At 41.2% G+C, this 26374-nt stretch overlaps 1 protein-coding gene across 1 annotated transcript; it reads left to right on the forward strand.

Annotated features, from left to right (window-relative positions):
* The first annotated feature begins 283 nt into the window (after positions 1-283).
* Positions 284-25253, forward strand: RAB1A (RAB1A, member RAS oncogene family). The gene is made up of 6 exons (XM_045009837.1): positions 284-528; positions 14580-14652; positions 17500-17595; positions 21551-21646; positions 23472-23603; positions 23942-25253. The coding sequence occupies exons 1-6, from the start codon at positions 506-508 to the stop codon at positions 24137-24139; spliced, it is 618 nt and encodes a 205-aa protein (XP_044865772.1). The 5' UTR covers positions 284-505; the 3' UTR covers positions 24140-25253.
* Positions 25254-26374: the final 1121 nt, after the last annotated feature.

Consider the following 26374-nt stretch of genomic DNA (forward strand, 5'->3'; position numbering starts at 1 on the left):
TCCGGTTAGTGAGTCGCCCGAGCTGCCACGTCTCACGGCTGACGTTACCCGGCCGGCTCGCTCTCAGCCAATCCACTGCCTGGACAGCAAAGCAGAGTCAACCGGGGAGAGAAAAGAAAGGCTCGAGACTGCGCATGCGCCGCATGAGGCGCGGGGGTTGCCGGGAAGGCGAGTTCCTACCCGTCTAAGGCTCCGGCAGGATGTAGGGGGAGCCCCCGTGGCTGGGAACTCGCTTTCCCAGCGTCCCCCGCCGCTGCCCTCCCACCATGTAAACCCTCCTTGGGGAGAGGTTTCCCTGTTTCCTGGTTCGGGGCTGGCAGCCATTTTGGGTTGAGGCGCTCAGAGCGGAGGCTGCCGCCTGCGAGGGGACGGGGGAGAAGCTGCTGCCTCCGCTGCCCCGTCGGACGCCTGCATCTGCGGAGCTCCCGCTGCGGGGGTCTGGCCGCCGCCGCCGCTGCTCCTCAGAGCGAGCTCGTTCTCCAGAGGCCGCGGGGCCCCCACTGACATGTCCAGCATGAATCCCGAATAGTGAGTCCGGCCGGGGGGGCGGCGCGGCGCTGCGGGGGGGGGAGGGCGCTCGCCCGGTACGAGGGGGAGGCGGACGGGCCGGGCGGGCGGTGGGCCTCATGGTGTCCGCCTCCCGGCGAGGGGCGGTGCGAGCCGGGGCAGGGATGTGGTGGGGGTGGGGAGGGCTGTCTGGGGGCGGGGGTGGCTAAGGGGTGCGGGGAGGCGACGTGCGGCCGAGGGGCTGGTATCTCCGGCTGCGAGAGCTGCCGTGGGAAGCGCTGTGCAAGAGCCAGGTTGCGGCATCCTCCCTCCCGCTGGGATGAGTGGCCCCGGGCACCTCATTGGCCTGCGGGCTTGGCGGCAGCTTTTTCTGTAGTAAACATCACCTGTCTGCCTGCGAGGGGCAGGGCAGTGTCTCCTGGGCCTTAACGGAGGGTGTAGGTCGCTGGGGTTTGGGAGAGGGGGACCGGAGGTCACGGGCTAGGCTCTGGGTCGCTGCAACCTGTCAGACCCCAGGAGTGATTTGTGTACAGCCCTGGCAGACTCTCATCCGTCTTGCTTGGTTAACAACAGGCTGTAAAGCAAGCGATCACCTCTTCCTGTCAATCTTTCAAGTGGATTTTGTTCCGTACAAAATGTCACTGAACACACAATTTAGAGGAATGAAAAGAGAAACCAATATGGCCTTTTATGCTCTCTGGAGAGTTTGGGTTACACATGGCAGTCCTCACAGATGGGGAGTGAGGAGGTTTCATGACTTGTCATGAAAAGTTAATGAAATTTTCTCCACTAACTTGAGGAGCAGTAGACCAGACATCCATAGTAAACTTCGTTTTTAACTTTGATCCGGGTAACCATTGCAGGAGAAGGAAGAATTTTAATTTGATTTTTCAAGCAAATCTCACTGCCATTGTATACTTAAGACTCTACTAAGGCTTGTCTGGTCCCTAAAATATTAAGCTTCCTCTTGGAGAGGAAGAAGACCAAGGTTTAAAAACCTGGAAAAATCAGTTCTTGTGACAGTGGCTCTTTCTGACACTTGCTGTTGGCAACTTAACACTCAGAAGTCCACCCTTCATTTTAGCTGCAAGTCATGTGTGTGTCACATGGCTCTTGCAAAACACATTCTTGCTTATGTAGATTTTGCAATACTGTGGCTTGATAGTGAAATATTCCTATAGGTCAGGGGATTCAACCTTTTTCTTGCTGAGGCCCCCCCAATATGCTATAAAATTCCACAGCCCACCTGTGCGACAATAAATGGTTTTCTGCATATAAAAGCCGGGATCGGCATCAGGCCCCCCACAAAGCTGCACAGCTTAGGCTTCGGCTTCAGCCCTGGGTAGCAGGACTCAGGCCCCAGGGCTTCAGCCCCATGCAGTGGGGCTTCAGCTCTCTACTCTGGGCCCCAATGAGTCTAATGCTGGCCCTGCTTGGTGGCCCCCTTGAAACATGCTTGTGGAACCCTGGTTGAGAAACACTGCTACAGGTGATGCCTTGAACTGGAGATAGAGGCATTTATGGATGAAAAGATTGTATACTAGTTGTTAATAGTACCACTACAACCTAAGTGAGAGTTTATTTGATCAACTGAAGTTGGTTGTTTTTGTGTGTTTATTTTAGCAGTCACTACTTTGGGAGTAGAGCTGACTGATGTCCCTAGTTACTGTTGCCAGCAGGCTGCTGATTGTTAAGAGTAGTGTAACTTTGCCACCTCTTAAAAAGTCGGACAATAAATCTTTTTTTCTCTCTCTCAACTTGCCCGTGTACAAGAGAACAGAATCAGTGAAAATGTGAAAACAAGCTCTGTTACTTGTTGCTAATACTGTAGATACTGAAGTGAATTTTAAAAAGCCTTCATTTTCTTCTGGCATTTTTTTGCATTTCAGCTTGGGATAATGAAGCTAACTTTACCTTGCTTTCCATTATCACAAAACTGCAGTGTTTTGGATATTGGAAAGCAAGGGTGATTCAGTTGTAGACTTAGTCTATTGGCTGTCTAGATATTTCTTAGTAAAATTAAATATCAGTAAATCCAGAAACAAATCTTTTATTATTCTAAAGGTTTGCTTTTACATAGTGAGTGACTGCTGCTCTGTGACAGTGGCTTTTGAATTCCTTACTTGACATATGATCACAACCTTGTGTTTTTTGTGCTGGCTAATTAGAAGCAGCCTTGAAATGAGAAGCACTTCAGAAATCTCTTGATAAATGGTAAAAATCTTTTGAAGGGTAAATCATTGTTGAAAGAATTAACTTAACCCCCAAATTCAAGATTAGATTTGTTTCTGGGTCAGGTTTAATCTTGGACTTCAAGACAAACCAGGATGTTTGGCTTGTTTCTGTGAAGCTGACTAGCTTTGCTTCTTGATAGGCTTATGTAACAAGTTTTAGAGTGGTTTCAGCAAAAAAACACTTCTCAAACAAAGTAGTGATTAAATATGATCAGTGAATATAAAGACTTGCATATTATCAAAGCATTTTTGCAATCATTTGACTTTCTGAAATATTCAGTAATCTGGACAACTGCCTACAAGATCTTTAATAAAAAAAAAAAAAAAAAAAAAAAAAAAAAAAGCTAGAGCAAATGCTATAATGAAAGCTTATTAGCGATTCCAACTATTGGAGAATTTCAGAAACACTTTACTAAAATGTAACATTGAACTGTGTGCGGAGGGGTGGGGGAATGACAGGTTTGTTTGTTACTGTATGTTCTTGATACTTCTGGAAGGATGGGAAGTACTTGCACAGACTGGTTTTCAAATCAATTTACACACACAAATATTTCAACTTAATATAACTAGGTTTCCAGTGACTAAGGGTCTCACTGAGAATTACTAAATTTTACAAGTTGGCAAGTAAACAAAACAAGAAGGTAACATTACAACTTGAATCCTAATTTTAATTATAAGAGATTTCCTGGAATGAATGCTCTGCATTACTGTGAGACCAGTGGGCAGAAACTATATAAATACAAAATTTATACTCAAACATTTAATAAGAGTCAGTGTTGCTTGTAGGGAATTATGAGGTGTATAGATGTACAAACTTTCATTCTGGTTTTGTTCTGCTTGTGGGAGCAGTTGTTGACAGACCTGTATGTATCGATGTGGATGTAAACCTACCTTTTCAGAAGAATAGCATGTATAACAAAGGCCTGGTCTACACTGGGGGAAGTGGGGGGAATCAATCTAAGATACGTCAACTTCAGCTCCGCTATTCTCATAGCTGAAGTTGTGTATCTTAGAGTGACTTAAATGCGCGCAAGATGCCACAGACCTGTAACATGCACGATTTCAGCTTTACGCGGTCAGCAAAAAAGAAACAATTTTAATACTGTACCTGTAGTGGGGGCGATTCCGCCTGCCATTCAACTCAATGTAATTTTTACTATACATGGTTTTCGCTTTACACGCTAACCATGGAATGGAACCCCCATGTAAGATGAGACTCTCCTGTACTTCGCATCCTCGTGGTGCGGAATCGATGGCCGCTGCTCCCCTGTCGACTCCGCTTCTGCCTCCTTGTACTAGTGGAGTTCCGGCATCGACAGGAAGCGCGTTCAGGGATCAATGTATTGCGTCTCATCTAGAGGCGATACATCGATTTCCCCGATAGATCAATCACTACCCACCAATCCAGTGGGTAATGTAGATGTACCCAAAGAGACCCAAAATGAGATCTTGCATACTTCAGTTTGAGAAACTGGCATTTAATATTAGAATAGCTAGCTTCAATATGGAAAAAACTTGTACAAATGGACAGTTTAGATTAGATATGCTGGCTTTTTTTGTACTATTCAAAGCTTGTCTAAAATGAAGATGGATGCAAGAGTCCATTAATAGCAATCCTTAGTTTTATTTTATCATAGAAATTAGTTAACCAGATATAGCACTCTTCACCCTGTGGCAGGGTTGGAGGCTGCTGTATACTACTCTTTGGCGAATAAAGGATTTTCATTGACTTCCAAAGTGACCAAACCATGCCACTCTTAAATTAGAAAGTAACCAGTCTCTGAATGGAAAAGATTAAAGGGGAAGATTAAAGCACATCCTTTACAGGAAATACAACTTGAATCATGAGTGTTAAATTCCTTTCTGGACTTCTACCAAAGTGTATATTCTGGAGACTTCACTAATCCGTGGCTTAGAAATTGCTTATTCATTACTTTTCTCCTACGAAACTTCTGATACTTTTAAAACTTAAACTGTCTTTACTTTCTTTTATAAGCTTATTAAAATGGTCCATCCTAAAATTTCTTAGTCCTTAAACAAGTTCTTTCTGTTACTGAATTTCAGGTCTGCATAAGCAGGTATTCTTGCAAGTTAGAAAAATGCTGCTTTCTCCAGTGTAGGGCAAGTTCATGTTTAAAGTGTAAATGTTGTGGGTTTTTCCACTTACTCTTGGAGTGCAATAAATAACTTAGCTCTGCTTTTTAATCTTCCTTGAAATGAGATTTTATCTTTTCACTTTATTGTACTCTAAACAGTGCAACTCTTCTCTTGCTGCCATGGTAGAACTAATGGTACCTCATCTTTCAGAGTAACTTTCACATTATTTGATAAGTAAAATCAGAGCTTAATGATACTATAAAAGAAAACCAACCAAGATCGTCTCCTAGCCAAAGTTCGATAGCATAATAAAGAATTTAAAGAGATTTTTGGGATTGCAGTAGGTGTATATCACCAAGAACACATCTATTCTTTTTATAACAAAAATCCTAAAGAACACTTTACATCAGGACACAGATTTCCACTAAGTTATCAATTTTGGCCTTAACATAAGGGATCATGTAGTCCCTTGTTCTGTCTGCATTAATTGTTATATAACCAGTGTGCCCTTAACTTGTGTGGACAGGAATACTCCTGTTGTGTTGCAAAACTGATCTAGACAAACCGTGTCCTATACAGCAGTAACCCCAAGCCCTCCTTCCCAACTGCCTTGGTCTGTCAGTTTAAGCATGGAAGGACCAAAGAATCCTACTTACACGCATTTTTGCGTATATGCTGGGTGAAAACAGATGCTGGCTGATTGGAAGTCTGTGGTCCACTCTTTTTTTGTACTCCATTTGCTATTGAAGTGCATAAAACTCTTGAATTAGTTCCTGAAGGGCATCTGAGTGGGGTGCTATGTTCTTCCATGTCCCCACTTTGGTTTCCCAAGCTCCCTGCCAGCCAGTCCCCCAAAATTCCTAATGGCTGGCTAAACTCTCTGATTTCTACAACACTATGGCAAACTAAAAATCTGGTGGCAGGCTTTTAATGAATCAAATATGAAAATGCATAACATCAGCATAGTATTGTATTTTTAGATGCAGTTATGTACCCAAACTTTTTGTTTGGGTTTTTGTAATGTAAATATATAATGGCATTGAAAGTAGTCAGAAATTGGATAGGGACACTTTTTGAGAGGCAGCCTTGATACCTTTGCTACTGAGGAGGAAACTGAGGTTTTTGGACACTGGGAGGGTAAGCATCTCCTTCCCCTCACCTTTTTGGCAGGGAGAGATTGGCCATAAATTTTACCTTAAAGTAAGGTGGATTCAAAAGCTTTTGTTCCCTTCAGCCTAGTAATCCTTTGACAGTGGTTCTCAACAGGGGTACCTGTACTGTTGCGGGTATGCAGAGTCTTCTGGGGGTACATCAACTCAGGAAAATATTTGCTTAGTTTTACAACAGGCTACATAAAAAGCACAAGCAAAGTAAGTACAAACTAAAATTTCATATGGACAATGACTTGTTTATACTGTTATGTACTTACATTTCAGTGTATTTATATTCCAACTAATTTATTGTATAATTACATGGTAAAAATGAGAGAAAGCAATTTCATAAGTGTGACACTTTAAAAAAAAAAAAAATATTCCTGATTTTGTAAGCATGTAGTTTGTCTGGTGTAAATTGGGGGTATGCAAAACAAATCAAACTCCTCAAACTTTTCAGACTACTGTACCCTTTAACAACTGCTTTATGGCTTCGAGCTGCCTTGCTACACTACACCTCACCCTACAACTTGCTATATCCCACAATGGACAGTTACACCAGCTTGTTTATTTAAGGTCCAGCATTGAAATAGTTAACAGTGAACTTGGATTTAGCATTAACTCCCCATCATAATGTCTGCGAGAAGTTCATGCTTCCCAGCTGCTTCAGAATGTCTGCTGACATCATTTCATCCACTTACATTCAGTACACTTCATGAAGGTTCTTTTCAACCATAAGGGCTAGACTTAACTTTCAAAAAAAGCTTCCATTACAGAACACAATTATCCAGCAATTACATATGGGGCGATCATAGGGCTATCTGTAGCTACATGACTGCATTATGCACAGGTTAAGCTATGGAGTCCCACATAATCCATCTAAATAAAGAAATTCACCTGTAGTGGTGATAAAGATACTCCAGCCAGATGTGTTAGCCAAAAATCAAACAAGATCTGGCAACCAAATATTTTACTGTAGCTTGCTAGGATTTTGTTGCTGATCTTCTTCCAGAATTCAGAAAAAGTGGATTGAAAATGATAAACTGCAGCTGTTCTCCCAGGGCTGTATTTTTCCACCCAGGTGCTCTAAGTGTTAATGGAAACGCTCCCCTGTTAGCCATGTATTTGTCATAACAATCATGTTAGGCCCTTACTTTTAATTCAAATTCATTCATATAGAGTCTTCAATTCTGTTCATGGCTTTGTGTCCACCATAGCTATAGATACAGAAGTCACTTGAGGATATCTGTGCACTTCCTTGCATACAAGGAAGAGGCTATTCAGGTGCCCTGACACTCTACTTTAGAGCACAGGGGCAGACCTGAAGTTTATATCACACACCAAATTCCTTCCATATGAGTTGCATCATGATGCATCTTTTGATAAAGTTTGATGTAAGTGTCCAAACCTGGACAACTTATCCCTAAGGAAACTTGGTGCTAGTAACATTGTCACTCTTTCACAGTAAAAGCAGCAAAGAATCCTGTGGCACCTTATAGACTAACAGACGTTTTGCAGCATGAGCTTTCGTGGGTGAATGCCCACTTCCGACGAAGTGGGCATTCACCCACGAAAGCTCATGCTGCAAAACGTCTGTTAGTCTATAAGGTACCACAGGATTCTTTGCTGCTTTTACAGAACCAGACTAACACGGCTACCTCTCTGATACTCTTTCACAGTGACACTAATTCCTTCAAAGTGTAGTGGGGGACACACTTTCACTTTTTTTTAATTGAAGTAATGCCTTGAGGCCTCAGTGTGCTTCCCTTAAGACTTCTTTCTCTACTAGGCAAAAACCAACACCAGCCCTGACTCAGTTAATATAAACTAAAGAGGGAAAACACATAAAATAGAAGCTGGCCTGACAAAAGGAGAGAGGTCAGTTTCCAGGCACTACAAAACATGGACATGCACAGCGAAAGTTGCCCAAAGAACCTTAAATCTTTCCAATTCCTGATGATTACAGCCCCATGTTGTTCCCAAATACAAAATAAAACACAACTTAGAAAACATGATAAACTCACCTGCAGCTTGGCACCGTACCCTGGAAGTTGAGACCTCACGTGCAGGGTCACAGCACCACTCAGGTTTGGCGTGGCCCACACCATTATGGGGGAGGGGTGGTTGCCAGGTCAAATTTGATAGTAGCATTGTGATCCGCGAAAAGCTATTACCTAAAAAAAATTATAGGGCTCCATGGCTGATCATGAATGCCAGCATATAAAACGGAGGCACTTTTAAAGGAGCTTTTGATACTGTGTGCAGCCTATTCTGGCCATCTTAATGTGTGGTGACTAACAAGAGGAACGATCCTAGTGATGACCAGGCCGCTAGCAGGTTGAGGTATACACTAGAGCTTAATTTACCTATGCCTGCTAACACATTAATTTTACAGCTGCCTTGTTGTCTTTTTGGCTTATAACTTGTTAGCTAACAGTTAGCTTGTGTATTGCTAGAAGTACCTTGCTGGCTTTATAGAGGAGAGAACTACTGCATGGCTCACTTTACTGTTCAGTCTAAATTAGAAATGAGCAGAATTACTCCAAAGTTTCTCAGTTGAGCTGTTGAGTCAGTCTCAAATTTCACTTATAGTTGCTGTTTCTCTTCTTGGATTACAGCAAGGCTCTTTGACCTTAGGGGCCTGAAGGCCTGACCCTCATGGTCAGAGGACAAATAGTGGGCCACTTGTCATGTACTTTGTCCTCCAATCCTCACTGAAACTGCCTGCCTTTCTGCTGCTCCAAACCGATTGCTAGTAGCAGTACTTCTCTCAGAACAGCTGCCTTCAGGTGGTTGCCTGCCTGCCTAATCTTTTTGCATGTTCCTCTTGTTTTGATGGAGCATGAGGAAGAATTGTTGGGATGGCTGGAAGGAGAGGCAGAGGCTCAGAACAACAGGATTGATATAAGTAAACATTGAAACAAACTCCTGGACCAGTATGACTTTCTCTTGAAAATGTCTAAGTCAGTAGTTCTCAAATTTTTGTACTGGTAATCCCTTTCACATAGCAAGCCTCTGAGTGCGACCCTCCCCTCCCTTAAATATATTAAGAAGTGTTTTTAATTTATAACACCGTTATAAATGCTGGAAGTGAAGCAGGATTTGGGGCAGAGGCTGACAGCTCATGACCCCCCCCCCCATGTAATAAACTTGTAACCCCTTAAGGGGTCCCAACTCCCAGTTTGAGAACCCTTGATCTAAGTCCTGGTCAAGGAACAGAATTTAAAGCTACTGTGACCATTTTATGGTCAGTATGCTAGTCCTAACCAGGACTATTAGCATGTAGCTACTAGTCACATTTCCAGTAATCCAGTCTTTAGAGAAGTCAGATTTAGAACTTGTAACAAGTTTGTCTGTAAAACCTTAATTATGGAGTCTGCTTGGTTTATTTGTCTCCACTTCCAAATTGGTAGGAATTTTTATTAAAAATTTTGGGGTAACACTTCTGTAAGCAGGTACTTATCTCTAGCTCTTACGAACACGTGACTTGGTGGATGACATAGAAAATGCTGAGAACCCTTGAACCGTAAACTCCTGCTTCTCTTTCCTGACCTAGAAACTTTTATTAAAAATCTTAAATTTCCATATTTGTAATCTTGCTTAAAAACAAATCCCTAGATTCTCCCAAATTTCTATATGTGCTAAACCTTAAAAGGGAAAATTACACCTTGTACTTCTAACTTGGCTTTGGAATGACTAGCCTTTTTGTGTTTAGTTTATATATAAAAAAAGAAAGATATGAAGCCTTCACCTAGCTATCATACACTTGCTAATCCCTGCTAGTACCAAAGTGGAGTTTCCTAAGCCAGTGGTCTCCAAAGTGGGGCGCACAAGAGGATCCTTAGCGGTGCACAGCAGGAGGAAAGGGTTTTTTCACATCGGCTGTTCAGGTGGGAGTCCGAGCAGCTTTGCTTTGGCAAAAATGGTAGAGCTGGCGTGGCAGAAGGTGTGTGCTCAAAGTTTGGAGACCACTGTCCTAAGCAACACACAGGGACAGCAAAGTGCTGGGGATCTTAGTATCTGGATTTTGCCTACAGCTTTTTCCAGATGTTGTGGAGATGGAGGGAATGTTTAAACTTCTTCCAGCTAATTGGTGTCCAGCTGATGAGCAGTACTAAGAGAATTCATATAGGTAGTGTACCAGTCAAGCTAATAAAGTTAAGACTGTCCTTGACTTGTCCACTTGAGAAGATTCCAGATGTCATTTCTATATTGTGAAACTCCTGTGGCTAAGTAAATGAGTGGTCAGCTTCAAGTCTGTCTTCCTGTCTCCAGCAGCTTAACTTACAGCTTAGCATAGCGTCTTGTACATAGCTAGAGTAATGTCATCTCAAGTTGATGGCTCTAAAGGTAAGAGCTCTGTCTAACCTTACTAGGGTGTGGTGAGCATAACTCAATAGTCACCTTTTTGTCTAGAACAGGCTTACTCTATACTGCAGGATCATTCTAGAGTAGTTGCAGTCTACAGTCATTTGTTGGTAATCCTCTAATAGGCCATTTCAGTTAAAGGGCTATTTGGTTCACTTGTAAATACTGAAGGAATCCATCTCGTGTGATTCTTTGCATGTTGCTCAGCCCTGAGATTAGGGTCCCATTGTGTTAGAGGCTTTACAGACTTCTAAGCTTTTGGGGAAAAGATGATTGATTACTACCTGGGAGAAATCGCCGTCAACCGCACCATCCCCGACACCGACAGCCTGCTGTGCCCGGACAGCGTCGTCGCGGACGAGGCTCGGAAAAAGATCATCCTCGTCGACATGACGATTCCATTTGAAAACAGGTCCCCGGCCTTCCGCGAGGCCCGAGCCCGCAAGATCGAAAAATACGCCCCCTTGGCAGACACCCTGCGGTCAAAGGGCTACAAGGTCCGTACCGACGCCCTGATTGTTGGGGCCCTGGGTGCCTGGGACCCTTGCAATGAACGTGTGCTTCGGACCTGTGGGGTGGGCCGTCGCTACGCGCGGCTCATGAGACGCCTAATGGTCTCGGACACTATTCGCTGGTCTAGATACATCTACACGGAGCACATCACCGGCCACCGCCAATACCAGGAGTGAGCGGGCGTGGCTTCGTGCACCCGCAGGGGGGAGGAGACTTGTGAACCCCCCCGCTGGACTCTATTCCCTGAGCCCTAAACCCACCGAACCGAACTCCACCATGTGAGGGTTGTCCCATCCCCATTATCCAGCCCACTTATTCATGCCCATGACTGTCTGTACCCTGTTTCTATGAGTGATATACCCCCACTGCCTCCTGACTGTATCTTGATCCCACCCACCGTACACCCCACACTGGGGACATGACAGACTGTATATGGTATATGCCGTCCAATACCAGAACGCTAATATCCCCCTACAACCTGTATGTTACCCCCAATGACACAATAACTGACGCTTCAAACTCTTTATATCGTTTATTTTCAAATATTCTCTAATCTGACATGACAGTCGGTGGGAGGTCAAGTGTCTGATCTTGAAATAGAACCCAGGTCTTCTGAGTATCCATCCATGCCCTATCCACTAAACCATGCTGGAGTGGTGGAGGTGGTAAGAGAATACCTCTTGTGTTTCACAAGGGGGTCTGATTTTATTTTGTGGTGTTTCCCATTGATCAGGCTGGAATACTAACTTCAAAGCATGATGACATTTTAAGTGTTAATAAGAATTTTCTTACTGCTTATCCATTCAGCAGATGAAATGGAGGTGAGGTGGCAATACAGCCCATAAAGATGGGGGATCTGGGGATACTGCAAGGAAAGAAATGCAGAGGGAAGGTAGATGAGGAAAGTGAGCAGAAATAGTGGTCTATCTGTTTAAGCATGATTGATCTTTGGAAGGCTGTAACCTTTTTAAATGAATGCTTGGATTCTACTGAAGTTGATGGCATTTCCCCCTCAGTGGTCAGGAATATCTTCTGGGCAAGTGGATTGTTCAAACAGTGGTGTGAAGAGTATGACTAAGCTAAATGTCCATCTTAAAATATTGCAGTATAAATACTGTCTGGTTCTTTGCAAGTTATTAACTGTAGTTTAGGCCAGTGGTTCTCAACCAGGATACCTCTGGCAGTACAGAGGTCTTCCATGGGGTACATCAACTCAAGAAGATTTGCCTACTTTTACAACAGGCTACGTAAAAAGCGCTAGTGAAGTCAGTACAAACTAACATTTCATACACACAATGACCTGTTAAAATTGCTCTATATACTATACACTGAAATGCAGGTACAATATTTATATTCTAAATGATTTTATAATTATATGGTAAATGAAAGTAAGCAATTTTTCAGTAATAGTGTGCTGTGACACTTCTGTATTTTTGTCTGACTTTGTAAAGCAAGTCATTTTTAAATGAGTCATAACTTGGCCATCCACAAGATAAATCGGTCTCCTGAAAGGGGTACGGTAGTCTGGAAAGGTTGAGAGCCATTAGTTTAGGCTGCTATAATACATCATGGCGATATGAAGCAAACTGTGTATCACTTAAGTTTAGTATCTCGATGTTGAACAATTCATAAGTAGGTGTTCCAGATTTTAACTTCAAATTATGTTTACTGTAGTGATTAACTTTAGTACAAATTTCCTTACACCAGCATCAGATCTGTGTAGCTGAGAAATTTTAATGTTTTTAGCAGTTGATAAAGATGTTTGTTAATGAGTATAATTGTCATAAGGTCTCACATAATTATATTTCCCTACACTGTTAGTCTCATTTAAAAGTAGTCAAATAACTTTCAAAATGTCTCAAATGGCACCTCCATACTTTAAAAAGAGTATTTTAAAGTCTCTCCCTGCCAGAGTATAAGAATGACCAATGTACAGCTCCAGATGACCAGAGATAAGCAGCATGTCCTACTATGCTATCAGACATTTCATCACATAAATAGATATTTGAAAATCACTGACAAATGTGTCCCAAAATATAGTTCTATACTTCAGGGGTGGCTTAGTGCCACTGCCCTATAATCTTCATGATTGTAGGTTTAAAATGGGGAGTGATCAGTGTAGACTGTTCAGGAGAGAACAAAATGCTACTCTTCAGTACAATGCACGTCTCCTAAAGAAGCTTTGATCTTTTAGTATTACACTGTCCTATTTATCTTGAGTTATGACTGACTTTTATTTGGTTCAATAGACTTAGGCTGATAGTATTAATGAAATAGAAACTTCATTTCTCTTTAAGTTGAAGCTTATGTAAACAAATAGAATGGTATCATAGGTTCTTTGCCAAAGGGAGGAATCTCAGAACTCAAGGCTTTAACTTTCTTAGTTGAATACCAGACAGCTGCCACTTACAACCAATCTTCAGTATAGTAATATTGGCATCAATACTGAAGTATTAAATCAATACTTTTTTTTAAAAAATGTACAAGTTGTAGTTAACTTCATTTCTCAGGTTTGAAGCCTTAATATTGCTGGTTTCACAAGTACAAATACCATAGACCAGTATTAATGCCACATTCCATATTTGTCATTTTGGTAGCTGGGGTCTTTAGCTAATAAATGTTCAGTTCCGACCTAATACACTTCACTAACAAGGGGTGGAGTAAAGAGTTAATAGTTGATTACTCTGTGGAGCTGCCTAGAACTAATGTCACATGGGACACCTTTTTGAAGCATGAAAATCTCTGTTCTGGTTTGCCAGTAGCAAACATTCTCTGTCTAAACTAGAAGGCAACATGAGTGGAATGGAATGGATAATGATTTTCTGTCCTCTCTAGCTCTTGCTCAGTCAAGACTATCAAATACTCTTGTCTTCATTAAGACGATCACTTACATTTCATAGCAGATTTTTGAGTTGCACCCTACACCGTTAGCCTTCCTTCTGAGGCTTAAAGACAAACTTCAGCCAGTTTGTCAGATATCTTAATGGATTTTTTTTTTAATGTTCAATTTTTTTAGCAACAAGGGTGTAATTTAGAAGGCACAAATTCTGTTTTGGTACTGAGTAGGTACATTTTACTGATTCCAGAAAAGGAGGTGGAATCAAACTTTACCCTGTCTAAATTTAAAAAAACCTGTCAGTTCCCAGCTTTTCATTCTTCTGTGACCAGGTATTTTGGTGTACAGGCTTGAGTTGGCTCTTAGATCTTAGTAGCAAGTGTTAATAATCTTTTTGCTAGTTGACTCATCCTTAGTATAGTTGGAAGGATTTATTATCCTACCACCATCTGAGAATTTATGCTATTTAGAAACATGAGTATACTGACTGACAATTGTGACTAATGTATTTGACTTGAGTGCACAAAGGAGAATAAGGTCTAGTTAAAATGAATCTTGATTCTGGTACATGACAAAACATTACATGAGTACTGCATGTACGAAGAACATACTTCAGACACTGAATCTTCCATTCTAACATGTCAGTTTTTACTTCTATTTAAATAAAGTATACTGTACAAAACTGTAAAGACTGAATAGTAATCCTCATGAGGGAGGAAAAAGTACTCAAATTTCCTGACAGTCACAGTAGCAAATACAATTTCAAAGAAATAGCCATTACACCGAAGTACATGGTCTGAGTAATTCAAGTTCTTCAAATATCAGATTAAATTTCAGTGGTATATAAATACTAACATATATTTCTCTTTGCAGTGACTATTTATTCAAGCTACTTCTGATTGGAGACTCTGGTGTTGGGAAGTCTTGCCTTCTACTTAGGTTTGCAGTAAGTTCAGTTATGCTTTCAAAGCTATTTTGTCAATGATACAATTGCTTGACTGCAACTTATAAGTGAGGAGATGTTTCCATGTGAGGCGACTGATACTTGACTTTCCAGGAGTTGGTATGCCAAGGGAAGATGGGTGGGTTCAAGAGGGTACTTTGCTTATTCTCTTCTTCCCATATTTTACTGATAACAGCTAATTGGATTGTTCTGTCACAATGACTTATGAATGGGTAAGAACTGAATAAATCAAAATTGCAACTATAAGTTAATCAAGGAAATAACTGCTTGATCTATTCTACTTTTCACTTTAGAAAACAAGGTATTTGGTCTGCCAGACACAGTTCTTACGTTAAGGTTGCATTCACAAAGGAAATAATGAACAACTATTAGAAATCAAGTAACATGCCAGTAAAGGCAATAGTATCACAGCAATCTAAGGTCACATCTTAGTATTTGTATGGTAGTACAAATACATTTGAACACTTACCCGTCAGATTACTTTTCATGTCCAGCGTACAGCCACCTACAAACGCATCCAATTAATCTAAACTGTATGCTTTGGGAAGACTAACTGTTGCAAAATGTTCTTTCAAGTCCGTTACTAATACCTTAAAACTCAACAGTTGTATCTTTGTCCCCAGAAGAAAGTGTTAACAAACTTAACAGACTTTAGAACAGGGGTTCTCAAACTGGGGGTTGGGGACCCCTTAGAGGGTCACAAGGTTATTACAGGGGGGGTTGCGAGCTGTCAGCCTCCACCCCAAGACCCACTTTGCCTCCAGCATTTATAATGTTAACTATATTAAAGTGCTTTTAATTTAATTTATAAAGCAGCTTGCACTCAGAGGCTTGCTATGTGAAAGGGGTCACCAGTTCAAAAGTTTGAGAACTACTGCTTTAGAAACTATTGGATATATAGCAGAGGTGTGAAATATTGAACTAGCCACAGGCCAAAAAAGACTGGATACCCATCTTTGTAGTTACTGGGCATGTACACACCCTTGGCCAAAGGTGGCCTTGAACCTGCTAGGCATCTGGCTTATGATAGTTTGTCTTATCTATCATTCTAGCTACAAGCTGTAGCAGGTCACTTCAAGCACTACCACAGTTGGGTAAATCTTCTGGGTGTTGACTGACGTGGTGCCTTGTAAGAGTTGGTTAAGCCATTTAGCCAATATTCATTGAACCTAAAACACATAATTGTGATCTTCTGGTGCTCACTCTACAGGACTCCATTTCCTTAAGGAAGGACACTAACTGCATTGCTCCTCCACAGTGTTAGTGAAAACTGAAATCTGTTTTTGGTGTTTCAGTACACACGAAAGGTTAAAACCACCACACAGAAGCTCTGCCTTGGGATGATAGCTCAGACTCAGAAGTCACAGTATGAGATGTATTTGGTTAGCATTGGGAAAGATGAGGGACTTCCTGATGCAAGAAGTTGTCTTTGCTCTCTGGAAGAATGTGGCAACTGCCACAGTGTCCAAGAAATAGAATAGTTACAGACCACTAAAGACAGGGGCTGTGTTTCTTCACTATATTCTTGCCTTAAGCCCAGACCCACTTCATTTGTACTAGTGTTCATGCCAAAACATTTGACATTTAGAGCCTGTCACTGTCTAATTCAAGTGTGCAAAAGCCTATCTGTAAGGGTTCCATGTCACTGACAAATTAGTAATGCTCCAGACTTGCATAGCTTAAGTCAACTTATGTGCATAAAGCTAGAGTTCAGGGTAAGAAGGCCTGTTCAAGCAAAATACATAATAAAATACTGAGCCACAGCAGCAAATGAAGCTAAGCTGCAACAAATTCCTCTTGGAGTAATCTGTCTAGCTTCTCTCACTGTAAGTTTCCACGTGATATTTATCCTGGATTCTTAACTTCTACTCAATGTATATTAACTTCAAAATGGAATACTGTACCCCATATACTCATTCATAAGCTGAATTTTTTAGTAAAAAGAAAGGGAAGCACCAGAGAAGGGGGTCAGCTTATGAACAGGTATAGAGAGGGAGATGGGACACAGCCCCTCCTCCCAACAGAAAGAGCACACCCAGAAGGGAAAAGGCGGGGCCAGAGTGTGTCTGCGTCTGGCCATGGTGCTCTTCCCCCAGCCTCTGAAGCAGCTGCAGCTCTGGGGCTGGCATGCTGCGGCTGTGCCGCCGGGCCCGCTGGAGCAGGCTATGGCTGTGCCGCCCAGCCCAGCCCGCTGGAACAGGCTGCAGCCTTGCCGCCTGGTCTGGCCCACCAGAGCAGGCGGCGGCTGCGCTGCCCAGCCTGCCAGAGCAGCTCCAGCCAGGCCAGAAACATCCCACCCTGGCCCTTCATCTAAATGTGTTTAGAAAATGAGTCTGTCTTCTGAGTAACCTGAAGAAGTGACTCCTAAACAAGAGATGTTAAAAACAAATTTCACTATTCAGACAGGGATCCTAATAGAATGGTGTTAAACTGTTTGTTTGTTTTTAGAATTCCCCATTTCTTAATTAATGAGACCAGGGAAAATTTTCAAAAATGACTTGGGTACCCAAATCCTATTGACTTTTAAAGAAATGTAGGCTCCCAAATCTGTCAGTGGGACTTAATTCCATTTTTGGAACTGACTTGAGTACCTGTAGGGAAAACTTTCAAAAGCTCCTATTTATATGCTGGTAGTGTTGAAGGGGCCCTGTTCATGGGCCCCATTGTACAAAGACTCCATTAACATAATGGAGTAGTAGAATGTGGGCATTTTATGAAGCAAAATACAGGGCTTGATTGTTTCTTCACCATAGGTATCTGAGATTCCTACAGGAGAGAGTTAAGATTTCATTGGCTTATCATTAATTTAATTCTTTTCTCTGGTTCTAGGATGACACATACACAGAAAGCTACATCAGCACAATTGGTGTGGATTTTAAAATCAGGACTATAGAGTTAGATGGGAAAACAATCAAACTTCAAATAGTAAGTATGTCTTAACTCTCGGATAATAGTCAGAGGCATTAATAGTAATCATGTAAATTGTGACTGTGTACTGTGCCAGATCAATAAAGTTATACATTTCTGTATGTTTAGTAAAATATTGGGAAGATTTGACAAATGTTTCAATAAGCAAGTATGAACTATTTTTTTTTGAAAACCAAGTTGCATAGTTATTGGCACGTTGTAAGCAAGCACGTGCTTTTGACTCTGTCTTAAGATTTCTCACGTGAATATCTCGCTTAGCTCTTGATAGGATTGTACACCTGCACTTATTACAATAGCTTGTAGACAATTTTATAGGATGCACAGAGGTGCCTTTGTCTAAGTTGAAAGGTTAAACAGCATCTCAGAGTTGCAAATTGATTAGATGAATTCAGTGAAGCATAAGGAAAACACTTGGGCTAAATCTAATATCAAGATGGTTAAAGAATAGTGAAGGACATGTCATTTAACAAATGCAGGTTCAGGTACAGATCTCTTAAGACACAAATAGCCTGAAAATCTACCTTGCGTTGTAAGGGACTGCTTTATAGTAAGTATCTTTGTTCTCTGTGCAAATGGCAGTAACTTCAAACTATTGAATATAAATTGCCCAATACATACATTCTTTGCTGGTACTCTTAAATGCAGCAACCTCAACTTGGTTAGTGTTTGGGCAACTGATCATTGGTTTCTAGTGTACAACTAGGCCTCTTACTGCAAGATGTAAATCGGAAGGTTCAACCTGAACACTTGAGGAAGGTAAACACTCTTAACCTGCATTGCTAAAATTCTTCATACTAAATTCTTTCTGCTAGCAAGAATGTTCAGATTAACCTCACACCTTGGGTTTGCTGAAACACAGACTTGGGGATGTAGTATTAACACTTAGCCTTTACAGGCTTTATCTTTCGATCTCAAAGCACTGGAAAACTGACACAGGTTACTCACATTGGTATAGTGGAATTAATGTTAATTTGCGAAAGTCAAGTAATAAGTAGGTAGACCTCAGTACCTTCTGTTGCCAATGGATGTCTACCAAAATACAATGATCACAAGTTTGCGTATAGCAGCAGCAGACTAAACACACTTTGTGTAAAAAAGCATTCTTTACTTGGCACTAAGAGCAAAAATGGCCTGTCTTTTGAAGTGTGTGTTGAAAAAACAGCTTGTTTAGGAAGAGTAGAAACGGTGCAGAGTAGATTGAGGGAACTGCTATCCACCCCTCCTGAGTGCAAAAAGCAAGGAGAAGAATGGCTCAGATATTACTGATTCTTCAGGAGAAGAGAGGAAGGAAAGCAAAGTGGCCTGTGAGCTGTAGAAAGACAGATGCAGAGGGAGGAGTTGGCAGCTCAAGGATCAGCATTTGCTGGGTGCCTGAGGGTATCCTCTGTATATGAGCTGCATAAAGAAGGGGTGGGAACAGAAGTTTTGGCAGGGTGTAGAAGAGAAGGTGTAACAGTGTGAATTGTATATACAAGGGGGTACAGGTATCTTTCACCTGGACTCATAGGCTTAGTCTTTGTGTGAGGAGGTATTAAACACTCTTAAAACCCTGCCTTATATCAAGCAGTGTGTGTAAATTACACTTGTTTCTGCCAAACTGCAGCTTCTCCACTCTGGCTTAGACTTTACCATAGTTACAGTAATCTAGCTACGGTGAAACCATATTACACTCAGCTTAGAACTGAAGGTTCTGGATGGTCCTCAAGGACATCTGGGTGCAGATGCAGCAGCCTGTCTCAATTGCGTTTTGCCCCTATTGGCATATAGAACATGTATTGTACTAGCCACTTATTTGAGTAAAACGTGAAGAACTTTATCTTTAAATCACTGACTGGTCTTCAGCTGCCTACCAGGAAACATGACTTTCTCCTGTGTTTTTTGCAACACTTACAAGCTCTTTTGGTTCCTGGAATAGACCCAGTTTTCAATAGGAAGCTCTTGCCTACAAAATTTGTTCTCTTGTCCAGTTTAGGACAGGTCAAGGATGATCTGTCTAGCAAGGTATTTAATGGCTCCCATAACATGGCATGCATGGGTAGGGCTTATAAATGGTGGTAACTAATTTATTTGGGATAACTTAAGTATTCTGTGTAATGTAAAGTGCCCAGATTCTGTGGGGATAGGAGCCAAAAATAGTTAAACTCAACTGTTTTAGTTTGGAATAGGCCTAAAGCAAGCATTAGTCCAGAGCTTGAAATGCATGGACTATTGCTATCTACAGCATACCTTCCTTGCACTACAGTCTCTGCCAGTAGACAGGGGACAGTGACTTTCCAATCTGTATTAATGTAAGTGCATTGAGCTATACTACTCTGCAATAAAGGAGATAGTACTACCATGACATGGGCACGCCTAATATTGATCTTAAACTTTGAACTGAAGTATTGCATTAGTACTGAAAAAATTATGGGGAAAAGGCTTAAATCTAGAAGCAGCTCTTCCAGTGAGAGCAGGAGCCTTTTGGAAACTCACTCTAGCCACTTAAGGTCAGAAGTTGTCTAGAACACTTCAGGCATAGTTGAAAATAGAACTATTGTAGGTGGTGGTTTCATAATTTAATTTTTTCCCATGCTAAATGTACAAAGGTATTTGTAGATGGTTTGCTAAAGTTAGTGACTAATACACTTAGACATGGATTTGCTTCTATGAAAACCCTTGAGAAAACCAAAATGTACAATTGTTAAGGCCTCATCTATACTAGTAAAACTGTTGCTGAAAAGGAACTGCTCTTATCCCCGCACTGAGGGGTGTGAGGGCTTACGCTTCCCTTTCTTGAGGGCTGATGCATCCTTCTGTGCAGTTTAGGTCAGGTCTTGCCTTATTGGGATGCAGGATTGTCTTGGTCCTATCCCTCCTTCTCTTGGCCTGATTCTCCTCCTCCCTTCCCTAGAGTGGTTGTGGAGCTGGGGCTGCCCTAGGTGGGTGAGCCTCCTGAATCAAGGCTATTACCAGGGAGGTTATGGCTGTCTAGGGGGGACTGCTCTTCACCAGCCTAGCTGACACTTGAGCGTTGTAGCAGAACAATAAATCTAGCCCAAGGGGTGTCAGTAACAGTTGAGATAGTTTGAATCATACATTTTGACAACTGCTTCCAAAATGATGCTAAACATAGCTTATTTTTTGGGTACATCTGCAGTTCAGCTGCACTTCTGCTGAAACAGTTGACAATGGTTGTCTTTGCTAATGTAGACAAGGATTTAGTGAAGTAGCTTAACATGACTTCAGCTGCCTTCAGTGGTATGCCCTTGACCTATTATGATAGAAATTGGCTTTAAACTAGTTTCCACCTGCTTTCCAGCCTTGCCTGTGCCTCAAAGGCAATCAGTTTTAACACTTGTGTATCTTACATCTGGGAAACAAAAGGCTTGACAGCCACTTTTGAGTGGGCTGGGATAGGTGTAGTTACTGCTGCAACTGATCTGTGTCCTAAACATTGGATGCCAGTTGAAGGTGATTGCCTCAGTAGTCTTAACAGCATTGTGTTGGCTGTGGGTGGTGAGTTCCTTTGGCTATCCTACTTTCATTCAGTTTCTTAGGAGGAAAGAGGATGCCTGGTTAGCATCATCAAACTGTAGGAAGATGAAAGTTTTCTATCTACTTGCAGTAGTACTTCTCATGGACTTACAAGGATCATTTTAGAGTCTTGTTCTGCTGCAGTAATCTTTCTTGTATTGGAGGTTGCTTCATCGCACTGAAGTTCTAAAACGTGTGACCAGGCTAGTGTTCAGTGAACAGTTATTGTAAAGCAGTGGTCAGATGACTGACTTGTCTTATCTGAGGGTGTTAAGGGATGTTTATACTCCAACTGATTGTGTATAATTGGGGAGCGTCAGATGTATGGCGATTAGATAGATAGTCTTAACTGGATTGTAAAAATCCAACTTTAGTCTCTCTGGTACAGTTGCACCTTTTTGTTTATACCTCTAACAATCTTAATTCTCACACTTTGCAGTGGGACACAGCAGGCCAAGAGAGATTTCGAACGATCACCTCCAGTTACTACAGAGGAGCCCATGGCATCATAGTTGTGTATGATGTTACAGACCAGGTAAGGTCTAAATTAGATACTTGTGTAGTGTTTTACACCTTGAGAAACAACTTAGGCCAATAGACATACCAAGTCAGTTCTTTCAGATGTTGTAGATTTATTTGGCTCTTGAATTATGCTTAGACACCTTATAAGCTATGAATTGCTATTTCTAAATGCTAAAAATAATCTGGTCACACTTGCTGAATATCTTTACCTGACAAGTTTGTGTAATATTGGTGCAAGTCTGGAGAAAACTGAACTTAGACACAGCTTCAAACTTCTTAGTTCTGCCAGACTTAGTCTTATGGCTGATTCCTCTGGGCTTCAAGTTGGGGGAATGGCATCAGGTGGAAATGGGAAAAACTTTCAACAAAACTTGACAGGCAGCTGAGACATGGATGCATCAAAATGTACTGGTATTGGCAGCAGGAACAAACACCAGCATGAAAGGCTTAAAACTACTTATACTTTAAGTTAACTGAAGGAAAACTCCTCCTACTTTCCAAGGGCAAATGCTTCTGCTTTCTTCCATATGTACTCGAGCTTTGTGTGGCCTAGAGTCAGAATTGCTATAGTAGGATTTACTATCCGATACTCCCAGGGTAAGAGCTGTCATACTGTTTTATGTTCCTTCAGAAATAAAAGCTAGTTGAGGATCGTCAGTGATATGGGATTTATTTCCAACTCCTAAATGAATAGGAAACATCTTAACGTCAGCAAATTGACTTCCATCAGACATGCATGCATTATCTTGGCAAACTATTATAATAGGCTTTCCTGTAGGCTTCTTGTCTTGTAGATTTAATGAGGGCATCTAACACTATGAAAACAAACTTCTGTAAGATGCTTGTTGCCCTCCTAGTCACTTAACTCTCCTTTGAATTCAAGCTACTGCTCACGGATGGTTTTTGCAGAATGGGTGGTTCCAGTGGCATGGCTTTTTGCTGGGAAGGCAGCTGAAGATGGTAGGGCCCCTGGAGCCCAGTTAACTGAACAGTGTACGATTGGTTGACCACTCCTTAGTACCAAGTACAAAACAGCATTCTCTGAAGCTAGCCCTAAAGGAACAACTCAAAACTCACTTGTCAATGTGTTTGACTTTTTAGTAGTCCAGTGTCTGCCTGTTTGACGAAGGTGAAAGCATCCTTTCCTTGAGCTTCCACTTGTATCAGATGGTAGTTGGCATATGGCCAGTTTCACTCTTGTACTGCTTTGACAGCTCAAACATGCTACTTGGAGTCCAGGCTCCTCTGCAGAGCCAGTGGAGGACCTGGGGCAGGATGCTCTCATTCCTCCAATACGTGACCTGGAGGAAACGTTTGTGGATGGGTGTACTAGAGGCTTCCATAATGCTTGGGATAGAAGGTTGGAATCCCCAAGTCTTTCTAGGGCTGAGGGAAGCACTAGGGCCAGGCCAGAGGAACCAGCAATCACTAGTGCAGGATTGGGAGAACATAGGATACTCGTGAGGAAATTTTGCACCAAAAAATTAAATTTTGCAAACTTTATTTTTTCAATAAATATGGAGGCCCCAGCATGGCAGTGGGGAACACAGGCCACTGGCTGCACAGATGGGAGATCACCCTGCAGCCTCCCCCCACCCCAGGGACACTGATTCAGCAGTGAGGCTGCACCCAACCCTGGCAGTCCCCAGAAACACTCATTTTTGCTTAACATCAAGGAGATAAATATATGAAAAGCATCTGAAATACAAACTATCACTGGATATGCAGATGATGCATTTTATAATAGTGCACTTGCGAAGGCTGTCTCCATTTCTGAAAACAATGAATGGCACTGGTGTCTTGGAGAGGAATACTTAAAGTAATCTCTTATCTTCTAGGAGTCCTTCAATAATGTAAAACAGTGGCTGCAAGAAATAGACCGTTATGCCAGTGAAAATGTTAACAAGTTGTTGGTAGGGAACAAATGTGACCTGACCACAAAGAAAGTAGTAGACTATACAACAGCAAAGGTATGTCAACTGGCTTATTAATGGTCCAATCACATAAATGTGTTACTAAAACTGAACCACTTGAATGCATCCTACTTAAGTAAACTCACTTCTATTAGTCCTCAAATGTGCTGGTGCTAGAAAATGCAAATCCTGGTGTCCCCCCATATGTGTTATGAAGTGCACATGATCAAATTTAGGGTTGTGCTGGGGAGGGAGGGAGGGATGGTGGTTTTGAGCCAGTAGTAGTTTTCCTGAACATTCATAAATCCATTTTTAATTTAAAGTAACTCAGGTGAATCCTGAACTTTCTAGTAGCAAGTATTAAGACTTACTCTTTGCTATTTCTCAATTCACAGGAATTTGCAGATTCCCTTGGAATTCCATTTTTGGAAACCAGTGCAAAGAATGCAACAAATGTAGAACAGTCTTTCATGACCATGGCTGCGGAGATTAAAAAACGAATGGGTCCTGGAGCTACAGCTGGTGGTGCAGAAAAGTCCAATGTTAAAATTCAGAGCACTCCAGTCAAGCAGTCTAGTGGAGGTTGCTGCTAAAATTTGCCTCCCCCTTTTGTCTCTCAACAATGAATTTTGCAATCTGAACCCAAGTGAAAAAAATTGCCTGAATTGTACTGTATGTAGCTGCACTACAACAGATTCTTACCGTCTCCACAAAGGTCAGAGATTGTAAATGGTCAATACTGACTTTTTTTATTCCCTTGACTCAAGACAGCTGACTTCATTTTCAGAACTGTTTTAAACCTGTGTGCGCTGGTTTATAAATGTGTGTAATCCTTGTTGCTTTTCCTGATACCAGACTGTTTCCCGTGGTTGGTTAGAATATATTTTTTGTTTTGATGTTTATATTGGCATGTGTTGATGTTGGGTTTAGTCTTCTGAAGATGAAGTTCAGCCATTTTGTATCAAACAGCACAACAGTGTCTGTCACTTTCCATGCATAAAGTTTAGTAAGATGTTATATGTAAGATCTGATTTGCTAGTTCTTTCTTGTAGAGTTATAAATGGAAAGATTACACTATCTGATTAATAGTTTCTTCATACTCTGCATATAATTTGTGGCTGCAGAATATTGTAATTTGTTGCACAATATGTAACTAACAACCGAAGAAATGTTTAATAAATATTGTACTTATTGGAAGTAATATCAAACTGTATGGTGATAAATATTGTCTTAATTCTTATGGCTAAGGGGGAAATTAGGCTTGCATTGTGCCCAAAATGTATCATGTGCAGTAATGGCACTCTAGACCCTCTAGTAGACCAAACACCCTTCCCAAAACATGTAACTAGGAAGTATGGCCTAGAAGACTAAGTTGTCATAGTCCTTCAGGCACATATACTGTACTTGAAAGACAATTTAAGAGACTAATGTTCATGGAAGCATAATGCATTCTGAATGTACAGTATTTTTTCCCCATCTTAGTCTATGAACTTTAATTTATTTCTGAAGGACTTCCTTTAGAAATTCTTGTCTACTTTGCTCTGTATTAGAGGTGGAAAACATTTTTCCTAACATGTGAATGACTTAAAACTAACAACTCAAGGTGATGTAACTCTGCCAGTATGTCATGTCTTTCTATATACTGTTACTTCCATATTCTTTTAATCAAATACTGTTTTGACTTATTTAATAAACTTAGTGCAACAACTTAGTTATTATTCAATTCTGCACAAGGCACCAGTAGGATGAAACTATGAAGTGATACTAAAACAGTTGAAAGGTCAGTAAGAATCCACCAAAAAATTGTACCTTAAAATAAAGGAACTGATTTAAAAAAAGCAAAGTAGCTGAGTCAATTAAAACACAATGCCCATGTGATCTGATCTTTGTACAGAAGAACTAATCAAATCATTAGTGCCTGAGGCAGGAAGCTAGCCTGTAGCACTTCTTATAAAGGTAAAATTGTTCAGCTTTATCTAGAACTGCAATTTTCAGTTTACTTTGTAAATATCTCATGTTTAAAATGACCATCCAGACATTCATTCCCTCATGGGTAAAAATACACGTGATTGCAAAATATAACTTGGGTATGTTGTGAGATGCAAACTATAAAACAACTTGGTGCAAATCTGCTTTTTGAATATGGGAAACAAATTCTGGGGCAACAGCTCTTTACAAAAAACTTATTACAAACTTTTTTTATTTGTGTCCATTTAACAGGCAATCATAATACATGGTACTAAAACAAGTGTTAACAGTACTGTCATGACTGAAATGAGTTGAACTTTCCATCTGAGAAACTGTCAAAGTGGTATACTTTGTATTATAGATGCATGCTTGCTGGATCAACTTAGACTAATGTAAGGTGACCTGCTCTTTTATAAGCAGGAGTGGTGGTATTTGGGTATTGACAACTGCTAATGAAATCAGGAAATGGGCAGTATATTCTGAAAGAGGGTGCTCACTGAAGGGGGGGGGCTTTCAAATTGCCCCACAAATGAATTCATTTATTTCTAAATGCAATCCAAAACCCTACTGTTCATATAAAGTAATAAAAGTCTTGCAAAACCAACTTGGGCTACACCATTAAGTTGTCTTTGGTGTTTTGCTAAATCATGCTGCAGTGAACTTTGTCATCATGGGGTGGTGCATCTGTGCATGCTACAGTCGAAGGAAAGGTCTGACTATGGAGCTATCTGGGGCAGGGAGAACAGTGAGGAGTGAAGAACAGACTATCAGTTCAAATTGTAGGAGTCAGCCATTGGCAGCAAGCTTCCTCAAAACCAAAAGTTAAAACTACCAGTACATCCCAGGCCTGCCCCACTGAT

Source organism: Mauremys mutica, chromosome 3 (assembly GCF_020497125.1).
Source record: "Mauremys mutica isolate MM-2020 ecotype Southern chromosome 3, ASM2049712v1, whole genome shotgun sequence".
Classification (NCBI taxonomy): domain Eukaryota; kingdom Metazoa; phylum Chordata; order Testudines; family Geoemydidae; genus Mauremys; species Mauremys mutica.